This window comes from Acomys minous (assembly GCF_964271855.1).
Source record: "Acomys minous genome assembly, chromosome: 20".
In the NCBI taxonomy this organism is placed as follows: domain Eukaryota; kingdom Metazoa; phylum Chordata; class Mammalia; order Rodentia; family Muridae; genus Acomys; species Acomys minous.
Window position 1 is genome coordinate 20,859,117 of NC_140502.1, and position 10,946 is coordinate 20,870,062.

At 51.8% G+C, this 10,946-nt stretch overlaps 1 protein-coding gene and 1 long non-coding RNA gene across 2 annotated transcripts in view; one reads left to right on the forward strand and one right to left on the reverse strand.

Annotated features, from left to right (window-relative positions):
- LOC311591625 overlaps positions 1–10,568 on the forward strand; it is a 55,184-nt gene extending 44,616 nt beyond the window's left edge. The window contains exon 2 of the long non-coding RNA XR_014777151.1: positions 10,464–10,568. This is a non-coding gene — a long non-coding RNA (uncharacterized lncRNA). The remainder of the gene's footprint in view (positions 1–10,463) is intronic.
- Positions 4,352–5,416, reverse strand: LOC311591302 (calcineurin B homologous protein 3-like). The gene has a single exon (XM_084770775.1). The coding sequence runs from the start codon at positions 5,240–5,242 to the stop codon at positions 4,541–4,543; it is 702 nt and encodes a 233-aa protein (XP_084626901.1). The 5' UTR covers positions 5,243–5,416; the 3' UTR covers positions 4,352–4,540.
- Positions 10,569–10,946: the final 378 nt, after the last annotated feature.

The window sequence follows — 10,946 nt, forward strand, 5'->3', positions numbered from 1 at the left end:
GCCTCGAACTCACAGGTGTGTGTTTTTGTTTGTTTGTTTGTTTGTTTTTACGTTGAAGAAATGATGGAATTTTAAATTTTTTTCCTTTTCATAGTTTTTAATTAATTTATTCTTGTTACATCTCAATTGTTATCCCATCCCTTGTATCCTCCCATTCTTCCCTCCCTCCCATTTTCCCCTTACTCCCCTCCCCTATGACTGTGACTGAAGGGGACCTCCTCGCCCTGTATATGCTCATAAGGTATCAAGTCTGTTCTTGGTAACCTGCTGTCCTTCCTCTGAGTGGGGATCAAATATCCTGCGACACCACACCTCCCAGTCCTTTGGATCCTCCATCAGTTCCACTCCTCGGTGAAGCAAGAAAATAGGAGACTGATAACTCCAGACTCTTCCGGGGGGGTGGGGGGGGAGGAAGCCAGGCCCCCATGAACCAAAACCTTAACTCCTTTGAGACCGTAGCCCCAACCTTAGACTCACCCTGACAAGCGTGTCCCTGGGCAAGGACATAGAACTCACGTGCCTCTGTGCTTCCTTCATGGCCTACAAGAAAGCCTTGGATGGGCCTGGCCCCAAACACTGGGCAAGCCTTAGGCTTTGAGAGCTTTGTGCATCTTTCAAGTCTTCTCTCTCTTCTAAGCTTTATAACCCCCTAGTCGCTCCACAAGAGAGAACGTCAATTAAGAGGAAAGAGCTATACTAGAGTCCTAAGCCATAGAATCCCTGGCTGGAAGTCTCAAGAAATCAAGTCTGGCCACTCATTCCAGAAATCAAACAGGAAAAAAATAGTGAAAAGCAGAAAAGAAGCTTATTAAAGATGGCCGTGTTGGGAATGTAATCAAATGTCCTCGGCGCAGCCTTCAGGGATAAAAGCAATCTCTAAAATGATCAGAGCAGGCCAGGTGTGGTGGCACAGGCCTTTAATCCCAGCATACCAGAGGCAGCAGGTACATCTCGGTTAGTTCAAGGCTAACCTGGTCTACATAGTTACAGGCTACCCAGGGCTACATACTATGTCCAAAAAAAAAAAAAAAGGAACAAGGGAAGATGTTCACATAATTAAGTCCTCTGGGTCAAACTGTGCCTTGACTGTTGACTGTTTCTGTTCTGGTTCTGTAGGGCTCTGGGAATTCTTGTTGTGTGAGGGGATTTGGTTCCCATGAGGTAACTGTTTTCCGGCAGCAATCTCATCATGGGGATTCCCCTGTCCCTGCCTCCCAGCTAGTCCTGGGGAGCACTGGGGAGCACTCAGGAGCACTGGGGAGCACTCAGGAATGAGTGCTGTGACTACAGCTGCACAGTACCACATCTGGGAATCCAAACTGAGTACTCATCTTTACAGAGCGGGCCCTTTCCGCCATGAAGCCTCTTTTCCTTTTCTTCTAGGCAAAAGCCTCCGGGAACAATTGAACTAACTGTCTGCTTGGTGATTGGTGGAAGCACTCTCCGCTTTCTAATTGGCTGAGGTCACACAGCCGTCTGTGACTTTTTCACAGGAAACCAATGTGTCCCTCCACGCAGTGAGATGTCTCTATCTTCGATTCTACAGGTCTCAGTCAACAGTGAGATCATAAGCTGGCGACTCCGGCCCTGCTAGCCAGACTCTTGACTGTATCAGCGAAACAGGTGCGTTCCGTCTCTCTCTTCCCATCATGGTTAAGGATCCCTTCCAGGCACAGAAGCAAGGCAATCTGTGTGTGCTCTGATCTGACGCTGTGGGTGAGGCTGAGACGCTACAGTGCTTGCCTCACGTGCAGAGGCAAACGTACATAACGTCGAGCTTTGGATTGCCTGCCTATACTCCCAGCAACGCAGGCGGTTGTGAGCCCAGGAGAAGGGCACCCCAGCTACCCACGCAGTGAGTTTGAAGCCAGCCTGAGACACTTGAAACACTGTCCCCAAAATTTAAATAAACGAACAAACAGATGACACATCTGCAAGCAAGAAACAACTGCCCCTCAGGGAACGCAACCTCTTGTATGCATATTCATTATTATCTTATGCATATTCATCAAAGCAGCAGACTCTCTTTTTGGGGGTAATTTAGAACTCCTGTGGGCATTTGGGCAGATATTTAAAATGTTAATGTTTTCCCAACCAGAACAAGGAGAAAATTACTGCATTGAGGCTTTAAAGACATCTCAGGTGCGCCCTGTGATAACCGTTATGCAGCGACCAGCAAGCGCTCACATTAACTTGAAGAGGTGCGGATGGGACTCAGTGGGAGACCAGGATACATGAGGCCTAGGTTCAATTCTCATAACTGCAAGATTTTAGCTAATTAAATACAAAATAAAGCCAGGCGTGGCGGCACGTGCCTTTAATCCCAGCACTTGGGAGGCAGAGACAGGTGGATCGCTGTGAGTTCGAGGCCGGCCTGGTCTACAAAGTGAGTCCAGGACAGCCAAGGCTACACAGAGAAACCCTGACTCGAAAACCCACATTTTCTTTTTCTGGTGACAGATTAAAAACTAGACTCTCTTGTATTAAATATGGTAGCTCTTTCAAAGACCCTCAAATGAGCCAGCCCGGGTATGATGTGGCACCTTTAATCCCAGCACTCCGGAAGCAGAGGCAGACAGATCTCTGCTCAGCCTGAAGCCAGCCTGGTCTACATGTTGAGTTCCAGGCCAGGCAATGCTACACAGAGAGGTCATGTCTCCAAACAAAGATGGAGGATGCACATCAGCCCAGCCCCTGTCATCAGAGATGCTACAGCAGGTGGAGACCATCACAGAGACTCACAACTGGTCAAAAGGCAGAGAATACATGACCACGGGCGTCCATCGCAAAGCAACACATCTACAGCACAATCCCTAATGCTGAGGCTCAGGGAGCGTCGCAGGAGAGAGGGTAGAGAGAGGGCAAGAACACCTGCTTTGAGATGACAAGCTGCACCCATGACATCTCAACTGCTTTGTTGCCTGACCAAGACTGGTCCAGTTCCTCCTATGCCCTACACCTCTCAAATTCAAGATATCATTTGTTGTTGTTGTTGTTGTTGTTTTGTTGTTGCTATACCTGTATATATAAACATAACCAAGTCCATTAGTGTTGATCGTATGTATGAGTCTAACTAAGGCTGACCGCTTGGGCTAGGGTAACCTATGGGGCGGGGCGGGGCTTATCCTTGGAGAAAACTGCTTCTCCCTGTCAGCAGCCACTGATGGCCCTGTGGCTCTTCAGCTGCGGCGTTGGGGGAAGGAGCGGGGATGGCTTGTGGATTGTCCCTCATCCACGTCTGAATGTGGTGGCACATGCCTGCAATCCTCGCACTTAGGAAGTGGGGATGGGAGCACAAGGTGACCCCTCAGCTATGGAGACCGTCCTAGGCTAGCCTCGACCACGATCGCATGCTTGCTACAGCGACCCCTCTAAGAAAATGCAGGCTAACCCTCAGCTAAAGCAGCAGCAGCCCGCTTTGCCACGGATTGCGACCTCAAGCTACAAACACTTCCTCCCTAAAGGCTGAGTATTTTGTCCAGCAAGACTTTAACTGATACAGCTAGGTCTGGCAATTTTTTTACTGTAAAGAAGTAGAGTGTTCACTACCCGACCCTGCTCTTTCACCAAGCGGACAGGCGCTAACGCCTAACTGCACGCTGCAGGACGCACCGGTCGGTACTCTCTCTTTACCAGGGTCTAGTCGCCGCACACGGTGATGAGCTTTGCAGAAACTGTGTCACGCAAGGGTACCACAGACAACCCCGTCCCCTTTTTCCTTCTATTCAGTCCCCCAGCCTCACTTCTGCTTTCACCTATGATTCTCTGTGTAGACCAGGCTGGCCTCGAACTCACAGCGATGAGCCTGCCTCTGCCTCCCGAGTGCTGGGATTAAAGGCGTGCGCCACCACTCCTGGCTAACATTTTGTTTTTAATGGACGGATAAAAATCTACCATATTTTGTTCCTCCTTTCGTCTGCTGAGAGACGCTTGGGCTTCTCCTGTCAGGCGGCTGTACTGCGATCCGTGCAGATGTTGGCCATCTGGGCAGTCCCCTGTGTGTACGCCCCAACGTGGTACAGCTAGCGGGGCCATATGGTGGTTCTAGTTTTAGGCTTTTTAAGAAACCTCCATATTGACTTCCATAGCGGCCGAACAAATTTACACCATCACGCATGCGTGTTTCCTTCCCTCACGCCCCTGCATCCTCTCTGGCGTTTGTTTTCTTAGTGATCGCCATTGTGCCTAGCATGAAATAGATTTTTTTTTTCATGTTTACTGGCCATATGCACTTTATCTTTTATTTAATTTTTGAGACAGAGTCTCACTGTGGAGCTCTGGCTTCCCAGGAACTCAGGAGAGTCTGCCGGCCTCACACTCAAGGAGATCCACCTGCCTCCGCCTCCTGAGTGCTGGGATTCAATGCAAACGCACCCACGCCCCGCTCTTCTCTTTTGATCGTCTTTATTAACTCGGAGATAAAAAGCCGCCAAGTCCCACATAGCCCGTAGCTGCTGCAGGAGGCTGGCTGGCTTTAAGGGGCAGCTCCTCCCATGGAGGGGGGCGGGGGGGGGACGGGGGTGCTGGAGCAGCCAGCAGGTCACTGGCACAAGGCCATGGCATGTAGGTTCAGGAAGCTGACTTGCATCTTGACCTCCAAGTCGATGCCCTGCCAGGTCTTGATGAAGTCCTCGAAGGTGATGGCCTCGTAAGGCTGGCCCTCCTCCTCCGCCGGCTGGTTGGACACCCTGGCTGCCTCCTTCAAGGCGCCGCGCGCGATGGAGTTGGCGATGGAGCGCACCCAGTCGGGCTCCACCTGCGGGTTCGCCGACAGCAGGTCCTCCACCACCCGGCGGTACTCCTGCAGCGTGATGACCCCGTCGCCATCCTGGTCGTATAAGTTGAAGAGGAAGCGCAGCTTCTCCCTGCGGTACCTCTCCGCCTCCTCCTTGTTCCGGCGGGACCGCAGCGGCCGGAAGTAGGAGATGATGGTGGCGAAGTCCTCGAAGTTGATCTCCTCCGCGATGCCCGCGGTCCCTTTGCCCAGGTTCCGGTTGTCAAAGAAGGCGCGGACGATCCTGGAGCGGATCGGGTTGGACTCGAGGTCCAGGACGTTGTCGAAGTTCTCCGGCCGGATGGTGGGCTGGTCTCCGCTCAGCAGCCGGAACCTCTGGTGCAGCTGCTTGATCTGGTCCCAGTTGAAGTCGCTCCTGCTCATGAACCCCTCCTGCATCTGCCCCCACCAGAAGTCCGTCCTGCTCTCGCGTTCCCACGCCTCCTTGGACGAATGCGAGACGCCCATGGTGCCCTGAGGCTCCGGACGACCTCCGCTGTGCAGTGGGAGGCGCCTGGGCTCCCTGGATGGTCTCAGCTTGCGGCCATTCTGGTTTGTTAGGTCATCAAGGCAACCTATGTTAGGGCAGGCCCGTCACAATCCCTGAAGGCTCTTTCCCTCCCAAATCCAGTAAAATGAAACAGATTATAATACATATTTTTTTTATATTGTACGGAGTTTATTAAATGAGCAAGTGGGGGGGGTGAGAAGGAAAGGGGCACCCCCAAAAAGAGAGAGACAAGGGACAGAGAGGGGGGGTTAGAGAGGTAAGAGAGAGAGAAGGGGGAGAGAGAGAGAGAAGGAGGGGAGAAGGGGAGAGAGGGGTAAGAGAGAGAGAGCTATAATACATATTTTTTATTTTTTTAAAGATTTATTTATTATGTATACAACATCTGCCTGCATGTGCGCCTGCCTACCAGAAGAGGGCGCCAGATCACATTACAGATGGTTGTGAGCCGCCCATGTGGTTGCTGGGAATTGAACTCAGGACCTCTGGAAGAGCAGCCAGTGCTCTTAACCTCCGAGCCATCTCTCCAGCCCCCTAGAATACATATTTTATACACACACATAATAGCTTTGGTTTTCCTAGGGCCTCAAAGGTGTGCGTCTTTGTCCTTACCAAACAAAAGACGCTAGACTAGGCAGTGAAGGCAGAGGCTGGGGGATGTCTGTGAGTCTGAGGACAGCCAGGTCTACACAGTTAAAGTTCCAAGTCATACAAGGGAAGCAAGGAAGAAAAGGGGGAGGGAGGGAGGGGGATGGGAAGGTCAGAGGGGGAGAAATAAGAGAGAAAGAAATAAAGATATGGATGGAGAGATGGCTCAGAGGTTAAGAGCACTGACGGATCTTCCAGGGGTCCTGAGTTCAATTCCCAGCATCCACATGGTGGCTCACAGCCATCTGTAATGTGATCTGGTGCCCTCTTCTGGCCTGCAGAGGTACAAGCAGGCAGAGCAATGTATACATAAATAAATAAATAATTTTTTAAAAAGAAATAAATATATAAGAGAAAGAAAGACAAGGGAAGGAACAAATGAAAGAAAAAAGAAGAGATGAAGTGTAGGCATACTAAAAATAACTAGGCTAGTTAAGACGGACAGGGATTAAAGACGCTCCAAACAACTGTGACAATGTCCAGGCTTGCTTAACCCATGACCAGAGACACAAATCTAACAGAGAGAAGTTTGGTTTCTCTGGGGGTAGCTATATGTAAGTAACGTGTTAATAAAGCATACATGTCCTGATAATTACATAATTGGCAAGTAGAGTGGCTGGGTACTTAACTTCATATATAAAAGGTATAAGCTGCCTGTGAGTGAAGTTTAGGAGAGATTTTTGTGCAGGGGGCATTGTCTTCGTTAATTTTATGTGGCTGTGACAAAGCGCAAGACCAAAGCAACTTGGGAAGGGAAGTGTTAATTCCGCTTCCGCTTCCGCTATATCGGCTATCTCTCTCACACTAGGGCCCTAACTAGGATGATGGCACATGACTCCCATTTGGAACTCTTCCTCGGGACGTGATGTGGCCATTGATATCTGGGAATCAGAGACGCTGTAATGACCCACGGAAGACCATTCCCCTTGTCAGCAGACGGGAGGCACAGAGATGCCTGAGAGTCCTGCAACCCTCTCTCTCTCTTCCTCCTGCCTCAGCCACACCGGCAGCCAGCATAGGCAGGAGCTAAGGGGCTGACTGCAGAGGGGGTTCCGGGATGCATCGCTTGCCAGTCGTCAGCCACGCTCCTCACGTGACCCCACAGCCACGCTCCTCACGTGACCCCCCCAGCCACGCTCCTCACGTGACCCCCCAGCCACACTCCTCACGTGACCCCTCAGCCAGGCTCCTCACGTGACCCCTCAGCCATGCTCCTTACGTGACCCCTCAGCCATGCTCCTTACGTGACCCCTCAGCCACGATCCTCACGTGACCCCCACAGCCACGCTCCTCACGTGACCCCTCAGCCACGTTCCTCACGTGACCCCACAGCCACCCTCCTCATGTGACCCCTCAGCCGTGCTCCTCATGTGACCCCTCAGCCACACTCCCTACGTGACCCCTCAGCCACGTTCCTCACGTGACCCCACAGCCACGTTCCTCACGTGACCCCCACAGCCACGCTCCTCACGTGACCCCTCAGCCAGGCTCCTCACGTGACCCCTCAGCCTCGCTCCTCACGTGACCCCTCAGCCACGTTCCTCACGTGACCCCACAGCCACACTCCTCATGTGACCCCACAGCCGTGCTCCTCATGTGACCCCTCAGCCGTGCTCCTCACGTGACCCCTCAGCCACACTCCCTACGTGACCCCTCAGCCACGTTCCTCACGTGACCCCCACAGCCATGCTCCTCACGTGACCCCACAGCCACGCTCCTCACGCTCCTTACGTGACCCCTCAGCCACACTCCCTACGTGACCCCTCAGCCACGCTCCCTACGTGACCCCTCAGCCACGCTCCTCACGTGACCCCTCAGCCACGCTCCTCACGTGACCCCCCCAGCCACGCTCCTCACGTGACCCCCCAGTCACGCTCCTCACGTGACCCCCCAGCCACGCTCCCTACGTGACCCCTCAGCCACGTTCCTCACGTGACCCCCACAGCCACGCTCCTCACGTGACCCCACAGCCACGCTCCTCACGTGACCCCACAGCCACACTCCCTACGTGACCCCTCAGCCACGCTCCTTACGTGACCCCTCAGCCACGTTCCTCACGTGACCCTTCAGCCACGCTCCTCACGTGACCCCACAGCCACACTCCCTACGTGACCCCTCAGCCACGCTCCTCACGTGACCCCTCAGCCACGTTCCTCATGTGACCCCTCAGCCACGCTCCTCACGTGACCCCTCAGCCACGCTCCTCACGTGACCCCTCAGTCACGCTCCCCACGTGACCCCTCAGCCACGCTCCTCACGTGACCCCTCAGCCACGCTCCTCACGTGACCCCCACAGCCACGCTCCTGTAACTTCACTAGACTCCTTGGGTTGGATTCTTCGTTCTCTCGTGGCCTGCTCCATCTGGGGCCAACAGAAACAGGCTCCCCGGGGGGTCGCTCTGCCATCCCTCAGTCCTGGCCTGTCCCTGGAGACTCCGCTTACTTTCGTTCTCTGCCTAGGAAGTGATACGCTATGGGCCTCAGAACGCAGTGGCATCTGCCCTTAGCTACACGGTGAAGACAAAATAAACTCAGGGAGTGAGTGGGGAGGGGTTGCCCGAGGGACAGTGAACACCGGCTAGAGCCCGGGTCTCCCTGGCTCGTATCTTTTGACCTCTCCCCACCCCCTCTGGCCCCAATCATCCCTTCAGATTGTCCTAAAATCTACTCTTGTAGCAGTGCCCGCCTAGCACAAAGCGTTGGGTGCATGGCGGTACATGTCTGTGATACAGGGGTAGAAAGAATTACAAATGTGAGGCCATTCTCGGCTACTTAGTGTTTTCAAGACCACTTTGGGCTACGTGTGAGGCCCTGTCACTAAAAATAAAATAAAATAAAATAAAAATATGCGCGTGTTATTCCTTCGCTTGTCAGAAAGCATGGCTTATAAATAATTGTGACCAAGTTCCAGCAGGTGGCGATAAAGTGCCTTGTGTCTGACAAGCTTTCCGCTTTCATGTCATTGCTTTTGGCAAATGAAAGGTCTCTTTCTTACGTCATCCAAAAACACCCTCCCCTCTTAACAAGGAAATGCTTCCTCACCAGACACAGGGGACCCTTCCCCCCAACCCCCCAAATCTGTAATGGTGTCTAACATGGACTGTACTTGGTGTTTCTTTTTTCTTTTTCTTTTTTTCTTTTTTTTTTCGAGACAGGGTTTCTCTCACAAGTTCTGTCTCTGGAACTTTCTCTGTAGACCAGGCTGGCGTCAAACTCACAGCGATCCACCTGCCTCTGCATCCCCCAGTGCTGGGATGAAAGGCGTGCGCCACCGCCATGGCCGTTTTCCTTATTTCTTCTTTTTTACTTTTGTGTGTGTGTGTGTGTGTGTGTGTGTGTGTGTGAGAGAGAGAGAGAGACATGAACAGTTTCCAAAGATGCCAGAACAAGGTTTAGGAGCCACTGAAGCTGTAGTTACACCGATGTGGGTACTAGGAACCAAATTTAGACCCTCAGTCATGGAACCACCTCTCTACCCCTCACCCCTTTTTAAAAAATTAATTTTTTTATTTTTACATTTATTTATTTATTTTGGTTTTTCCAGACAGGGTTTCTCTGTGTAGCCTTGGTTGTCCTGGCCTCACTTTGTAGACCAGGCTGGCCTTGAACTCACAGCGATCCGTTTTCTCTGTCTCCCAAGTACTGGGATTAAAGGCATGAGCCACCAATGCCCGGTGCTACCCCCGGATATTTTATACTGTTATTTAAAGTGACTTTTTAAAAAAAATGTTTATGCACGTTCTGCCTACCCGTATGTCTATGCACATGTGCACCTGACACCCACAGGGGCCAGAAGAGGGCGTCAGGTCCCTGGACCTGGAGTTACAGTTGTGAGCTGCCACGTGGGGGCTGGGCATCAAACCTGGGTCCTTTGGAAGAGCAGCCAGTGCTCCTAACTGCCGAGCTATATCTCCAGCCCCAATGATTTTGTTGTGAGACTGGGTCTCAGTTGCCCAAGGGAAGTCCTGATCCTCCTGCCTCCACCTCCTTGAGAGCTGGAATCCGAGACACGGCACCACCACACCCACCATTTTAGCTTATTGTTCACCGTACCAGACTGGAAATGTAAAGCCACAAGTCCTTTTCCCTGGCAGGAACCACCACATGTTAATGAACACGCAATTACCATTAAGAATGACAAAGGATGAGTGGGTGAAAATTGCAGAGTACAGTGTATCAGCCAGTCAGCTGTGTTGTGGTGGCAGTTCGTTATTGCTTTGGCTGTTTCCTCAGTATAAAAATAAACCGAGACTACAGCCCCATGACCCGTTACGTGGGTACTTAAGTTGTTAAAATTCCAAAATAAAGCATCAACTCTACTTCATGCCCTGTCAAGATGTCACAAAGTCAGGTGTTGTGGTCAGTGATATCAACACTATGGTGGTAGAGACATGGAGAGAGTGGGGCCAACCTGGGCTATATGAGACCCTGTACCAAAAGCCACTTCCTCAACTACATCCATTAAAAAAGAAGAAAAGGGCCGGGCGGTGATGGCGCTCGCCTTTAATCCCAGCACTTGGGAGGCAGAGGCAGGCAGATCGCTGTGAGTTCGAGGCCAGCCTGGTCTACAGAGTGAGTCCAGGACAGCCAAGGCTACGCAGAGAGACCCTGTCTCGAAAAACCAAAAAAAAAAAAGAAGAAGAAGAAGAAGAAGAAAAGTTATCAAGACGGGAAAATGGGAAGTTGTGGTTGTAGCAGCAGAGGGAAGAGTCTCCAGAGTGGTTGTGTTTATCTTTTGTCCAGGAGGAGCGTGCATGCGTGCCCATGGTCAGATTTCAAGAGTCCGTTCTCCGCACCCATCATGTGGGTGGTGCAGGCACTGAACTCACGTCATCAGGCTTGGCAGGAAGTGCTTTTACCCATCGAGCTATCTCTGTGGCCCCAATTTTGTGCTTTATCTGACAGTACCACCTCCAAACAGCACACCAACTGTTGTCCCCGAGACTCTAGTACTTTTGGGGGGGGGGACCCTTAAGATCTGGCCATCACCTAGGTCCATGATGGAGACTGAGACAT